Source organism: Felis catus, chromosome A1, assembly GCF_018350175.1.
Source record: "Felis catus isolate Fca126 chromosome A1, F.catus_Fca126_mat1.0, whole genome shotgun sequence".
NCBI classification, from domain to species: Eukaryota; Metazoa; Chordata; class Mammalia; order Carnivora; family Felidae; genus Felis; species Felis catus.
The window spans coordinates 187699823-187715844 of record NC_058368.1 but is presented as its reverse complement, the minus strand read 5'-3'; the positions used below and the strand labels follow the sequence as shown (position 1 = coordinate 187715844).

The window sequence follows — 16022 nt, the reverse complement described above, 5'->3', positions numbered from 1 at the left end:
CTAGGCAAAAGCAAAACTCTGGGTTTCCTTAAAAAGTTCAACACTGAAGAGCCAATTCTAATCAGCAATTCCACTCTTAGATTTATGCCTAAAAGAACTGAAAACAGCTGTTCAAACAAAACTGGTACTGAATGTTCATAGCAGCACTAATAATAACAGCCAAAAGGTGGAAACAACCCAAATGTCCATCAACAGATAAATGGATAAACAAATTGTGGTATGCCCATACAACAGTGTTATTCAGCCATGACGAGGAATGAAGGACTGATGTGCGCTACAACTTGGATGAACCCTGAAAACATTAAGTGAAAGAAAGCAGACAAAAGGTCATGTACTGTAGGATTCCTTTCACACGAAATGTCCAGAACAGGCAAATCCATACAGATAGAACACAGATTAATGGCTGCCAGCGGCTGTGAGTGGGAAGGAATGGGAAGTGGCCACTTAATGGATACAAGTGTTCCTTTCAGGGGGATGAAAATGTTCTGGAACTAGAGAGAGGCAACAGTTGCACAGCAGTGTGAATGGATGTACTAAACGCCATGAAACTGTATGGTTCACAATGGCTAAAATGGTAAATTTCATGTTGTGATATGAATTTTACCGCATTTAAAAAACAAACAAAACTCCTGAGCTGTGTGATCATAGGCAAGTTACTCAGCCTCTCTGAGCTTACGGAATGGGCAGATGACAGCACAACCACATAGGCTGGTTGGGAGGATTCCACGAGACATGGGTGTTAAGTGCTTGACACACGGCTGGGTGTGGAGAAAGGGGCTAGTAAGTAATAAAGCTGCGGCCACCAGGATGACAGTTATGGCACGCTGACAAAGCCCATTCAACCTGGAAGTTGTGGGGTCTCCATGCTGCCAAATTATCCTTTTAATTAAACAGCTATAACAACAACAAAAAGAGGGGCTGGGAAGCTGTAAAAGATGAAAGATTAAAGAAGACAGTGGCTCTACTATATTTACAGTATACTTACATCTAGATTATATTTATGGTAGGATTCTATCCCGTGTAGGTTACATGAACAGTTAACTCAATCATAGGAAGACCAAGTCCACCATGAACAACCTATAAGCTCTTGCTTTTCCACCTCCTTCCATTGGTCTGACCCTTGACTTCCACTGGTCTGACCAAGATATGGACCCTTGACTGACCCTTGATTTATGGGGGCAGAGGGGCTGCAGGTAGGTGAGAAGGCTCCATCTGTGCAAAGGCTCTTATCTGGAAACAGCTCTAAAAACTGAAAAACTGACAGGTGGGTGCAAGAAATGTTACTCTTCTTATCTAGGAATTATCTGGTACAGAATTAGCAGAACTCAAAACTTCCTGAGGCAAGGTGACCACCCCCCCACCCCCTTGTGGCTAATAGTCAGCCTGGGGAGAGGGGAGGGAGCAATGAATAGGATTTCAGGCTGTCATGGAAACTTTTCTTTCTTTGGGCCTCTGAGCATATGGCAGGTGTCCTGAAAAATCCGTTCCTGCTGCCCCAGGCTGGCTGCTGCCCTCAGACATGTGGGTGGGGGTGTCTGCCTCTCTGTCTGAAAGGCCCTCTTCCCTCTGCCATGACGGCGGCAGCACAAAGGAGTCTCCAGTGTGCGCCTCACGTCCCAGCTCCCCAGACAGACACTGGAGGACAGCCTCCATGGCCTCATGGAAATCTAAGTCCCCTGCCCCCATGGGGCCTCGATGCAGCCCATAGATCACAGACAGCAGCAGGCCAAAGGCCATGGCGCGGACTTCTCCTAGGCCGCCTGAAATGTGATGCCCGTTCTGCCCTCGGCCGACAGTGATATCTTGCAAGCCCTGCATCTCTTCCCAAGACGGAAGAGAGCTACATGTTGTTTTGGGACTTTGAGGTAGCAAGCAGACTGGATTCCCACCCAGCAAGACTGACTTCTCTGTAGAACACAGGAAATCAGCTGGCCCAAGGTAGAGCAAATCAAATTGGAAGACTGTACACCCAAAGCAGCCAAAGGGATTAGAATAACAGGTAGAAAGTGCCATGGTGGAAAACAATACAGAATGTTTAAAACTCTATAGCTGTGCTTCTGGAACTGGGTGATCGTGGCCACAGGGGTTCAGGGCAACATGCCGAGGACAGAGCCATAGGAGAAAATGGGTACCATCCTCTTGTGGCATCGGTGGGACTCAAGGATTGGAGAGGGGCCGATATAATAAAACAGGATGATAACATATTGTGGAGGGGAATGTAAACTCTGACTGAATTGTAAGAAGAAAATACTAGATGTCAAGGAAATGTCATGATTGTAGCTAGCCACTTTGGGGCACGTCACTCCTTTCCGTTAAGGGCACCTTGGAGAGGTGTGAAAGCCCAGCTCGGAAGGAACCTCTAGCTTCATTCATTTCCTTTATTCCACAAATATTTTTTTCAGGTCTTATGATGTACTAGGTTCCTTTCCCTCCCCAAAACTTACTGTTTAGTAGCGGGGGTGGGTGTTAATTAAGAGTGCATGATGCCATGGAAATGTGTATTTGCTGAGTGTGGGGGGGAAGGCTTTCTCAAGGATGTGGGGCCTGCATGACATTTAATTGGGTCCAGACAGGTGGGGTGGGGAAGCTTTCTAGGCAGAGGAGACAGCATGGGCAAAGTTCTGTGACAGGAGGGGACTTAGCTGGGATTCAGTGCCTGAAGAGGGGAAATGTATGAGGTCAGACAGACAGGACCTTGATAGATGATCCCTATCCTCAGATTGTTGGTAAACCAGGGGGCAATTTTAAGTAGCAGGATGGCATAACAGAACTGTGTTTTAAGCACATGACCTGAGCAGCATAGTCAGGCGGTAGTCCCTACTGAGGCAGACAGACAGACAGCTATGCTGTGTTTTTTGTTGGGCCTCAATGGACTATTGAGGCCTGGTGTCCAGGTCTGGTGACAACACAATGGGTCTTGGTTGGCCCCAATCAAGCAGTCACATTTCTACATACCTCTAAGAACAGTGGTTGTTAGGGTTTCCCCTAACATACATTCCCCTAATAGCACACTCAGAGGCCCTATGCCTCTGGTGACACTGCCTTAAGAGTACAGGTTCTGGCACCACGCAGTTCTGGGCCCAAACTGTGTCTGCTATATACTAGCTAGATGACCCAACGCAAGCTTCTTAATCTCTCTATGTCTCGGTAAGATGGGGGTACTACAAGTATCTGTCTCTCTGTCTCCTTGGGTCATGGTGTGGATGCATTAAAATCAAGATGCTAAAATCCTTATCACTTAGCCTGGAACATTACAGACGCTAAAGAAAGTATTGATTATTATGACTATAGTTTGCATTCAGCAAAGGATGGACACAGAAGATGTGCAAAGACCTCAGAAATGTAAAATGACTCAGGAGCACCCAGGCTCTAAGGAGGGGGTGGGTGGGTGGGAAGCAGCGGTTTCCACATACTTGCGAGCAGGAGGCAGGAGACCGCCACGGCATACAGCTGCTTGGAGGTGGTGATGTTGTAGCGGTCCAGGAAGTGGTCCAGCAGGTAGACAGCCAGGTGCCGGGCCGAGGGGCACAGCTGACAGTGGCTGCTCAGCAGGGTCAGGATGTCCACAAAGAACCGGCGGCTCTTCAACAGTGGGGAGTGGGCTCGGAAGGCGGGCAGCTTCAGCTCCTGGAGGACAGGAGGGACAGAAGGGGGGTCAGGGCTGCCTCCTGAGAGCCTCGGATGCCCCAGGAAAGCGAGACATAGGGGCCTGCCTGCTGGCTGGTGAGGGGCAGTGATTCCCTCCAGACCCTTCAAGTCCCAGGATGGCAGCCCCTCTATTCCAGAAACTCCTGGACCATCTCCCATCTGCCCTCAGTGAGCACAGGCTCGTGAAGTGTCAAGGATATGATGACACAGGCACATGAAGGAGATAATCGGCACCAAAGACACCAGTCATTCCCTGGGGAAAGTATTAGTATTTGAGATATATAAGCCATAAAAGAATATAGGCCTGGAGGTCAGAGACCCGTATCCCAATTCCAGTTGCACTACTCAACCAAGTCGTGCTAGCACGGTCCCCTGCCTTCACCTTTGCCTCTTCCTCAACAGCTGAGGGGAGGATTAAATAGAAAATGAATGTAAACACCCAGCACACAGTGACCTCTCAGGGACCCCAGCCTAATTGCCTCTCTGGGTGGGATTGTGAGAGATGAATTTTAAAAAATATTTAATATATGGGGCATCTGAGTGGCTCAGTTGGTTAAGCATCTGACTCTTGATCTCGGATCAGGTCATGATCTCACGGCTCATGAGTTCGAGCCCCACATCGGGCTCTGTGATGGTAGTACAGAGCCTGCTTGGGATTCTCTCCTTCTCTCTCTGCCCCTCCCCTGCACTCTCTCTCTTTCTTTAAAAAAAAAAAAAACATTTAAAAAATATTTAATACACAAAAAGCTGTTAAAATAATAGTACAAAGAACTCCTGAAATACCCTTCACCCAGGCTCCTCAGTTTTCATTTTATATTTTCTCTCTCTGCATGCACATACATTTTTTTTCTAAAAGTAAATTCCGAACATATTTCCCTCCACCCAAGGAGGCAACTTTTACTTTGTAATTTGTACACTGCCATGTTATCCAAATTTATTTCTCCAACATAAGCCAACAAGAGAAATATCAAGCCAACCAAGATTTTTAATGACAGGAAAAATTTTCTTATATATCTGCTATATTTGCAATTTAACCAAAGTAGGCCAGATATGATTTATTTAGGAAATGCCGTAGCTATATTTTGTCAAGTAGAGAAACTAAAGAGAAGCAAAATTGAGGGACAGTGGGAAAGGGGGATCTGGCAGAAAAGGAACTGTGAGAGCTTACTAAAGGCAGGTTCCCTGGGGGTGAGATTAAAACAGACTGGAGCCCCTTGTCTGTATCATGCCACTTTCTCAGCCACTTTCTCAGTGTGGCTCTACTGAGATAGCAACAGCTCTGGGACAAGAGATATCTGTTCATTCATTCATTCATTCAAAATATATTAATTCATTCATTTAACTCGGTAAGTATTGAGTGCCTTCTATACATCAGACATTATTCTAGGCACTGGGGATATAACCTAGAATAAGATAGGCATACATCTAAATGGAAGATTAAAACCATCAAACTCTTATAAAAGGAGCAAATCTTCATCACTTAGGCAATGGTTTCTTTGATGTGACTAGAAGCAACAGAACTAGAAGCAAGATCATCTAAGTTGGACTTCAGAATGTAAAACCTTCGTTCTTCAAAAGACAACATCAAGAAAGTGAAAAGACAACCCACAGAACGGTAGAAAATGTTTGGAAATCATGTATCAATAAGAGGCTGTATCCAGAATAAAGAATTCCCACAACTCAACAATAAAAAGACAACGCAGTTCAAAATGGACAAAGGACTGAATAGATATTTCTGCAAAGAAGACATGGAAATGGCCAATAAGCACATGAAAAGATGCGCAACACTCAATCATTAGAGAAATGCAAATCAAAAACCACAGTGAGATACCACCTCACACCCATTACAATTGCTACTAGAAAAACAAAATCAGAAAATAAACACGTGTTGGTGAGGATGTGACAAACTGGAACTCTCATCCACTGGTGGTGGGAAGGTAAAATGGTGCAGCCACTGTGGAGAACACTCTGGTAGTTCCTCAAAACGTGAAGCACAGAGGAAGCACGTGACCCAGCAATTCCAATCCTTGCTGTATGCCCAAGAGAAATGAAAACATGGACACACAAAAACTTGTATAGGAATGTTTCTAACAGCTTTATTCATAACAAGATAGGGAAACTGAATGGACCCCATGAAAGACTACTTTGTTGTTGCCTCTATTCTTGCTAGGACCTATACCTCCACTCTACACACACTTTATGGTACAGATAATGTATGTCCTCCTTTTAAAGGGCATGGAGTTAATGATTTCTTTGGAGTCATTCAGCGCAGCAGATAACATCTAAGGAGTGATGAGGTGGGTCCTCGTGAACCATTTTCCAAGACCACTGACTCACCAAGACCATTGGCTCCAGGGCGTAAGTGACTGATGGAGGCCACCTAAACACTTCTCTTTGTTGCTGGATGCCTGAGAAGACACGTGCATTGACCATATCCTCAATGAAAACCCCAGACCCCAAGCAAACATGAGACTCACACCTCTTTCCTTTCTGAGTCGCCCACTCTGTCTGTATCTGCTTTATGTCCTCAATAAATGCTGCTCTCACTTCCTCTCGGCTTGTGCTTAATTTCTATCCTGTGAGAAGCCAAAGACCCTCTTGGCTGGTCCTGCAGGATTTCCTCTGGGTCCTCGGACGCAGCCAACCTGCATCACTAACAGTCTCCAAATGGAAACAACCCAAATGTGCATCAACTGATGAATGGAAAAACAAAATGTAGGGGCGCCTGGGTGGCGCAGTTGGTTAAGCGTCCGACTTCAGCCAGGTCACGATCTCGCGGTCCGTGAGTTCAAGCCCCGCGTCGGGCTCTGGGCTGATGGCTCAGAGCCTGGAGCCTGTTTCCGATTCTGTGTCTCCCTCTCTCTCTGCCCCTCGCCCGTTCATGCTCTGTCTCTCTCTGTCCCAAAAATAAATAAACGTTGAAAAAAAAAATTAAAAAAAAAAAAAAAAAGAAAAACAAAATGTATCCATACACCACGCAATATTACTTGGCCATAAAAAGGAAAGAATATGAATGACCCTTGAAAACATTATGCTAAGTGAAAAAAAGCTAGTCATAAAAGGCCACATATTGTATGATCCCATTTATATGGTATGTCCAGTATAGGCAAATCCATACAAACATAAAGTACGTTAGTAGTTGCTGGGAGCTAGGGATGGGTGGAAGTTAATGGGCGGAGGGGGGGTGGTGACTGCTAATGGTTTCTTTTTGGGATCATGAAAACATTCTGAAATTAGATAGTGTTGATGGTTGCACAATGCTTAATATGCTAAAGGCAACTGAATTGTATACTTTCAAAGGGTGAGTTTTATGATATATGAATTATATTTCAATAAAGCCATCTTTTTACCATTCTCATAGAGTTTCTAGACCAGTAAGAAATGGGAACCAAATAATAAGGCAATTACACAATTCCAAACGGTGATCAACACTACAAAGGAGGGGTGCCTGGGTGGCTCAGTTGGTTAAGCATCTGATTCTTCTTTTTTTTTAATGTTTATTTATTTTTGAGACAGAGAGAGAGCATGAATGGGGAAGGGGCAGAGAGAGAGGGAGACACAGAATCGGAAGCAGGCTCCAGGCTCTGAGCCATCAGCCCAGAGCCCAACACGGGGCTCGAACTCACAGACTGCAAGATCATGACCTGAGCTGAAGTTGGACGCTTAACCAACTGAGCCACCCAGGCGCCCCTTAAGCATCTGATTCTTGATGTCAGCTCAGGTCTTGATCTCAGGGTCATGAGTTCAAGCCCCGCGTTGGGCTCGGTACTGAGTATGGAACCTCCTTAAAAAACAAAAACAAAGACGAAACACTACAAAGGAAAACCCTGAGCAGTGAACGCCCCCATCTTCTCAAAGGGAGAAAGGCCTTCCCTGTGAAAGTGAAGCCTGCGTTGAGATTTCACGCTGGGATCTCTCCTCTTCTGGCTTGTTCCCCCACAGAGCTCTGAGCCCAGGACATCTCTCGTGCTAACCCCAGGGCTCTGCTCATGGAAGGTGCTCCAAGGTGAACAAAGTACTCTCTCTCCCTCATGTTTACACATAAACTGGAGTTTGACAAAGTCCTGAAACCCCAGGCTTTACTTAACCTGCAAGGGATCTGAGACCACAAGACTGTCAATGTACCTTTTTCTCAACCTGTCTTTTTTTTTTTTTACAGTAATCTCTACACCCAACATGGGGCTCGAATTCATGACCTCGAGATGAAGAGTCGCAAGCTCCACCAACTGAGCCAGGGGGGCATCCCGGTTTTTTTCATTTAAATCACAGAGACAATCTTTTATTGTCAGTTTAACTTTTTTAAAGAAAAGATTTGACTTGTGTATTATTCATCTTCATTGTCTGATGAATTTATGGGCCACTGTGGGATTTCAAACTCCTTGAGGGCAGGGTCTGGGTCTGCTCTGGCTCATCCCTGTTTTCTCAGCACCCTGGGGTGTCCGAACATCATCAGGTACCTAATACTAGCTGTGGAAGGAATAAAGGCAGGGAGGGGGAGAGCTGGGGAGGAAAGAGGAATGAACTGCAGTGGTGAGAGGAGAATGCCCTCAGCCCATCAGTAGGGAGCAGCAGTGGAGGCTTCAAGGAGGAGAGATCCATCCAGCCAGGATTTGGAAGGAAGTGACTGTTGAAGATACAGGAAGGGAGGAAGCTCAGCAGGAAAAACTGCATTGGCAAAGCTACACAGGTGTCCCATCCAGGGAATCGGGGCACTTGAACAGCCAAACAGGTAGGGTGTGCCCAGACAAGCAGGTGAGGACGGCGGGCAGTCCCATCTTGTGCGCCCTGCTAAGACATCTAGCCTGCTCCGCGGGCAACAGAGAGCCCCTGAAGGGCTTAGAGCAGGGCATAAACACTGGTAGCATGGCTACGCATGAAGATCTCTCAGCCAGGCTCCTCCAGGGCTGTGTCCAGACACCTGGTAGCAGCAGCCAATGCAGGGCTGCAGCTGCAAAAGCAGCCTCCTCCTCCACCCTCCGGCAGCCCCCACAAGCCTGCAGGCTACTTGGGTATTTCCTCTAAACAGCCGGCTCTGAGGCTCTTGACAAGACGCAACCACAGTCACAGATCCTTGGTGTTCCGTAGGCAGCAGCTGCCGGAAATGAGACAAGTGACCTTTGGCCCAGACTGCACTGCCCCCATCAAGGCAGTTCAGAGTCCCAAAACACAACAGGTCAGATATGCAGAGTCCTGACTTCCCTGCCTGCTCAATTCGGCCAAGCAAACTCCTTCTGGACTTTCTCCTGTGTCAACTGGGAGAAGAGAGCTCCCTCTGTATACTTTCCTGAGGAAAGGGTCCGCTGGTGTGAGCAGATTCCCAAAGGAAGTCATCCATGCATAAAACAGAAAGTTATGAAGGGGGCACCTGGGTGGCTCATTGGATGGGTTGAGCTTCCGACTTTGGCTCAGGTCATGACCTCGCGGCTCGTGAGTTCAAGCCCTGCACTGGGCTCTGTTCTGACAGCTCAGAGCCTGGAGCCTGCTCAGATTCTGTGTCTCCTTCTCTCTCTCTGCCCCTCCCCCACTCACGCCTTGTCACTGTCTCTCAAAAATGAATAAATGTTTAAAAAAGATTAAAAAAAAAAGAAAAAGTTATGTTCCTTTGGAACAGACAACAGTACGGGTCAAGAAGGATTTGGCAAATAGGGCTTCCCAGAAGAGGCTGAGTGTCAAAAGTGGGCAGGATTCTGAAAGTAGAACAGCCATCTGCCATGCTCTTCACCCCCATTTCTGCTCATTCCTCAGATATTGGTTTAAATGTCCCTTCCTAAGTTTTCTCTGACTCCTCATCATTCCAAATCAAGCCCCCCTTGTTCTCTTAGCATGCTATTCTTCACGGCCAAGTATGTACTTATTTACATGTGTCTTCCTGCTAAACTCTAGCTCCGGAGGGTGGAGGTCAAGTCCACTTTGCCTATACCATTTGCCCAGTGCCCAGAGGGAGGTGCTCAAAAACTATTTGCAGGAGTAAAAAGGAATGGATAATCATGAAAAGGCAAGGAGGAGGGGCACCTGGGTGGCTCAACCGGTTAAGTGTCTGACTCCAGCTCAGGTCATGATCTCATCGGTTCCTGAGTTTGAGCCCCACATTGGACTCTGTGGAGCCTGCCTGGGATTCTCGCTCTCTCCTTCTCTCTGCCCTCCCCTATTAATGCTCTCTCTCAAAATAAACAAAACTTAAAAAAAAATTTTTTTAAAGGCAAGAAAGAAACTTAAATGCACATTACTCAGAGAAAGAATCCAATCTGAAAAGGCTAAATACTATATGATTCCAACTGTATGACATTCTGGAAAAGGCAAAACTATGGAGAGGGTTAAAAGATCAGTGGTTGCCAGGGGATGGGTGGAGAAGGGAGAGAACAGGCCAAACACAGAGGATTTTCTAGGACAATGAAACTACTCCGTATATTATAATGATGGATACACATCATTATACATTTGTCCAAACCCACAGAATGTACAACACCAAGGCTGAACTCTAATGTAAACCAAAGACTTTAAGTGACAGAGGCACCTGGGTGGCTCAGTCAGTTAAGCGCCTCTTGATTTCAGCTCAGGTCATGATCTCATAGTTTGTGGGTTCAAGCCTGGCATCAGGCTCTTCACTGGCAGTGCAGAGCCTGCTTGAGATTCTCTCTGCCCCTTCCTCTCTCTCTCAAAAAGAAACATTAAAAACGAAAGACTTTAGGGGCGCCTGGGTGGCGCAGTCGGTTAAGCGTCCGACTTCAGCCAGGTCACGATCTCGCGGTCCGTGAGTTCAAGCCCTGCGTCGGGCTCTGGGCTGATGGCTCAGAGCCTGGAGCCTGTTTCTGATTCTGTGTCTCCCTCTCTCTCTGCCCTTCCCCCGTTCATGCTCTGTCTCTCTCTGTCCCAAAAATAAATAAACGTTGAAAAAAAAAATTAAAAAAATAAATAAAAACAAAAAAAACAAAAAAAACAAAAAAAAAACGAAAGACTTTAAGTGACACTTATGTGTCATGAGGTTCATCAACTGTAACAAATGTACTCCTCTGGTGGGGCATGTGGATATGGGGGAGGCCGTGCATGCATGCGGGGGCAGCTGGTACATGGAACATCTCCGTACCTTCTGTTCAATATTGCTGTGAACCTCACACTGTTTTAAAAACATAGTCTTTAAAAAACAAAAAGAATGAATACTGTAACGTACCACGGTGCATCAAATACACTCCTCTCCCCACATATTGGGGAGCAGTCTGGCACAGATAGTTAAGTCAGGCAGTTCTGGGATGGAATCTCAGGTCCACCCCAGTTATTAACCTTGGGCATGTGAATTCAGAACCCCAGTGCCCTCATTTGGGCCCTCATCAGCCCAGCTGATTCCTTCTGTAACCCAATTAAGGGGGAAAAGGCCTTCATTACAAGGGCTTTGCTCTAAGGATCCATATTCCTCCCCAGGCACTTTTGAAAAATGGGGCACATTTGAAAAATGGGGGTCACACTGCCCTAACTGTAAAATATTTGGCACTTGACAGCAATCAGTAAGCATTAGTGGCCTTTCCCTCAAGCTGGGCAATCAAACTTCAGATAAACTGAGCTTATCTGCCTCTGTCAGAGGCTCTCTGGACTCTCAGAGGAACTGTTGGATGGAATGCTTTGGTGGGTGGAGGGAAGCTTTCTACCTGACGGTTTATAGCTGGGCCTGGGGGCCTCTGCAGAGAAGGAAACCTACCCATCCCCTTGTCCTCCACAGAACCCTGAAGTCAAATGGAATGAGGAGTCAGCCTCAGCTTCTGGCGCTGAGAAGGGTGATTCCTTGGCAAATGAACAACAATGTGGGACGCCAGCATGCCTACCCTGTTTAGTTTGAGAGCCCAGCTGATTCCTTCTGTAACCCAATTAAGGGGGAAAAGGCCTTCATTACAAGGACTTTGCTCTAAGGATCCGCATTCCTCCCCAGGCACTTTTGACCTAAGTCAGCTTAAAGGCCACAGCAGCCCGGGTGCATGAAGCCACCCCTCCTGGTGAGGGGCCTGGATTCCAGAAACAAAAGAGCAGCCTGCGAGGCTTAGGATTAGGCAGGCACTTGGCAGGCTCTCAGCAGCCAGTGTGGGCGGAAAGGGGCAGGAAGGGCAGGAACGGGGCCAGGCAGAGTGACCTTCCTCTCGGCAGGGCAGGGGCAACATCTCTGTGGCCAGCAGAAAGGCTGGGAGGAGGGCACAGAAAAGGAGGGGTAGCAGGACAGGCAGAGGCTTCCAGAAACTCTCCCTCACAAGCTGCTGGCCCTTTATCACCTGAGCCAGGCAAGAGAGCACGAGTTCCTCAGCCATAACCAGAGATGAGCAGACTGGGGCACAGGGACAAGCGGCCATGACGGAGTTCAGGTGCAGGGAGTGCAATCCACCTTACCAAAAAACACTTCTGTTATCAAAGTTTATTTTGGTTTTTATTATTTATTATTATTATTATCCTTAATGTTTGTTTATTTTTGAGAGACAGACAGAGCACGAGCAGGGGAGGGGCAAGAGTGAGAGACTAAGACACAGAACCCGAAGAAGGCTCCAAGCTCCAGGCTCCAGGCTTCAGGCTCTGAGCTGTCAGCACAGAGCCTGACGCAGGGTTGGAACCCACTGACCGCGAGATCTTGACCTGAGCCGAAGTCAGACTCCCAACTTCCTGAGCCACCCAGGCGCCCCTATTTTGGTTTTTAAAAGTAATAACAATGGAAGGGCACGTGGGTGGCTCAGTTGGTTAAGTGTCAGACTCTTGGTTTTGGCTCAGGTCATGATCTCACAGTTCAAGAGTTCAAGCCCCCCGTCGGGCTCTGTGATGACAGTGCAGAGCCTGCTCTTGGAATTCTCTCTCTTCCTCCTTCTCTGCCCCTCCCCCACTCACACTCTTGCACTCTCTCAAAATAAATAAGCTTTAAAAAAATATTAACAATGGACAAGAAGAAACTATTAGATATACAACAAAATGTTAACAGCAGTATCTTGGAGGGCTGAGATCTTGTGTGATTTTTATTTTCATGCTTTCAACACTGTGGGTTTTTTAAAAAGAAACATTCAAAGTAAAAAAAAAAAACCAAACTCACAGAGAACAGATTGGTGGTTGCCAGTGGCAAGGGGGTGGGAGGTGGGCGAAATGGGTGAATGGAGTGAAAAGGTACAACCTTATAACTATAAAGTAAATAAGTCCTGGGGATATAATGTACAGCATGGTGAAGACAGTAATATCGTATTCTGCATTTGAAAGTTGCTAAGAGATAAATCTTAAAAGTTCTCATCATGAGAAAAAAAATGTAACTATGTGAAGTGACAAATGCTAACTATACTTATTGTGGCGATCGTTTCCCAAAATGTACAAATATTGAATCCTTATGTTGTACACCTGAAACTAATATGATGTTATGTCCATAAAAAAAGAGTGCTTCAGGGATGAAAAGTACAGCATGGGAATACAGTCAATATACTGTAATAGCATTGTATGGTGACAGATGATAATAATACTTATCATGGTGAGCACAGCTTAATGTATAAAATTGTCAAATTACCATGCTGTACATCTGAAACTAATAACATCGTATGTCAACTACACTTTAATAAAAATAAATTGAAAAGTAATATTCAAAAAAAGACTGAAATTTAAAAAACATTCAATGTATAGACATTTTATTACTTCAATACTGTGTTTCCAGTCTGAAAAGAAACAGAGGGAGGGACTAGATACCCACTGTATTAAGGCCCAGCTCAAAATGTATCCCCAAGGATTCCCTGGTAACTTCACGTCATGTCTTTGAGAAAGTCAGCCCTTTAATAATAACATGCCCCATGTCAGCACTGTGCTAAATACCCCACTTCGTCCTCACAAGATGCAAGGCCCCACCCAGGTCCAACCCAGAAGTAGTGACCTTTTTTTCTTTTTCCGTTTTACTAATTATAAATGATATATTCACTAACAACTTTTCTAAAGTAGAAAAAAATAACAAATATCACTTATGATCTCTCATGAAGAGAAAAGTCCTAGTAAGTTTTACATGGATTCCTTTTTTTAATGTTTATTTATTTATTTTTGAGAGAGTGCGCACGCACACAAGCGGGGGAGGGGATAAAGAGAGAGGAAGACAAAGAATCCCAAGCAGGCACTGCCCTATTAGCTCAAAGCCTGATACGGGGCTTGAACTCACAAACCGTGAGATCATGACCTGAGCTGAAATCAAGAGTCAGACACTTAACTGACTGAGCCATGCCTTTACACGGATGCTTCAGATATTTTCCTCTGTGCAAACTTCTACAAAATGGAGTCATAATCTACAAGCATGCCCAACTCCCCCTTCAAGACAGCATCGGAAACCATATTTTCAATGGCTGCCTAGCATTTTGTCATCATAAGGTTGTGTCGTGATTCCACCAGATCCCCATTCTGGCATTTGGGCCATTTCTCATCCTTCTGGTCTCTGTTCTGGTCACTCACCAGACAGGCCTTCCCCGACTGCCCTCCCATAGCAGCCTGTGTGTTCCTACACTGAGCAGTGACTGTCCAATAAAGGGTTTATTAACTGGCCTTCTCCTTCCACCCCGCAGAATGTGATCTCTGTGAGGGAGGGAGTCATTTTTCTCTCCAGGTCTGGGCTGTACCCCTGGTACCTGGCACACAGTAAGGGCTAAAAAATATCTGCTGAATGAATGAACGAATGAATGTTTGAATAAATGAATGGAGTGTTCATGATGCACACAGGTGCCACCTCAGCCAACACCAGCTGCGGGAAAGCTTCTCCCTGCCTGTGGCCATCCCTGCCCCGCCCCAGTCTCCCTTAGCCAGCCTTGCATCCTTCCCTGGGGTAACCAATACGGGGGACACTGCCCCCTGAGTGGGAAATTCCACCATGATGCGGGACAGTTCTGTGACCAGAGGCACCATTCTAGAGGAAAGGAAGGTGGTACATGTCCAGAAAGGCTTGAGTCCTTTAGGAACCACTCTCCTTGCTGACCAAGAGCTCTGTCTGGGGGTTCCAAGGCAGAAAGAGGATTATTGAGAGGCACAGCTTTCCGAGAAAGGCTGAAGACAAGTGACTCACAACACCTACAAAGCCCAAACTGGAATACACAGAGCAGCAGCAGGGCTGTGTGGACAGGCTTCTGAAGATTCCATGCACGTGTCTGCTCCTCCAGTGCTCTCCCCTTTCTCACAGAGGCACTGACTTTGGCAGAGGTAGCAAACACTCTACACCTGGGCTGGTCTCAGATGTGCCTGGGAGAACAGGTGAGGCCAGGCTGAAGTGCAGTTCAACAGGCCCCAAGCCCACAGCCAGGACTGCTGGGCAGGGACCCTGGCTTGTCACTGCTGAAGGACAGATGGGGGAGAAAATTCAGCCTGTGCTCTTCACACACAGGCTATGCCGGCATTTTGAGGCTAACCTCAGAGGAGTTTGAAGGTCATGTGCACTGTAAAAGTTCACCTGGTCACCCTTGTTTTCTCATATGAAGGGAGGAAGGGAGGTCTACATTTTGTAGACTTGGTGTCTTGTACTGTGTTGTTTTCTACCTGCCTTATGGTTTTACTTCGCATCATTCACCTATTCTTCCTTCAGATCTCAGCTTAAAAGTCACTTCTGAAAACAGTGCTTCCTGGTCATATGCCTTTCAGATATTCCCCAAGCACCTAGAACCTTTCCCCACCTATCCCATCCATCCATCCATCCATCCATCCATCCATCCATCCATCCACTTTGAGTGTCTTTCTTCACTCCTCAATGATAAACATCATGAGAAAAGGGATGGGTTTGTCTTGTTCAGCTCGGTGACTCCAATACTTGACACAGAAGAAATACTCAATAATTAACAAAACGTCCAAATTTGGAGAACGGCACATACTTGAAATGAAAAGGGAAGTAAAAATGGTTTTCTCGGGATCTTAGAGGTTGAATAAAACTATCATAATGTGCAAATCAAAATACTCCCCAAGACCAGGAGGTGTAAGAACCTGGGGATGCTGAATTCTAAGGGAAAGAGAAAACTCTGTCCTTGCCTTGGGGTGCCTCAGTCTACCCAATAGCAGCAGGGGTTGAACACAGAGGAAAAAGGTGGTGTTTTATAAGGGACTGGGAACTTCAAGAATTCTAAATTACATACTCTACTGTCAGTCATTTCAAAGGCAATGTTTCCCAGTGTGTGTTCCATGACACCCTGGCCCAATTTTATACTCCCTGAAGAACAGGGATCTGTGGGCCATGCTATATACTGCATACTACTTTGTTCCTTCCTAAAAAGCAATCAGATATTAGCTCACTGGAATCCCTGAAACATTTGTTCAGGAAAAAAATGCACATAGTTTTAGGAAACTCTAGGTTAAATCTGTTTATCCACAGATGACCATCACCACCATCCCTTTTTAGGGGGGATAGGGGCAGAGGAACA

At 46.1% G+C, this 16022-nt stretch overlaps 1 protein-coding gene across 1 annotated transcript in view; it reads right to left on the bottom strand.

The window, feature by feature from the left end:
• Positions 1-16022, bottom strand: part of CCNJL (cyclin J like) — a 56840-nt gene that overhangs the window by 24420 nt on the left and 16398 nt on the right. Inside the window, exon 2 of the mRNA XM_019839458.3 lies at positions 3414-3627. Coding sequence (XP_019695017.1) covers positions 3414-3627 — 214 coding nt within the window. The remainder of the gene's footprint in view (positions 1-3413; positions 3628-16022) is intronic.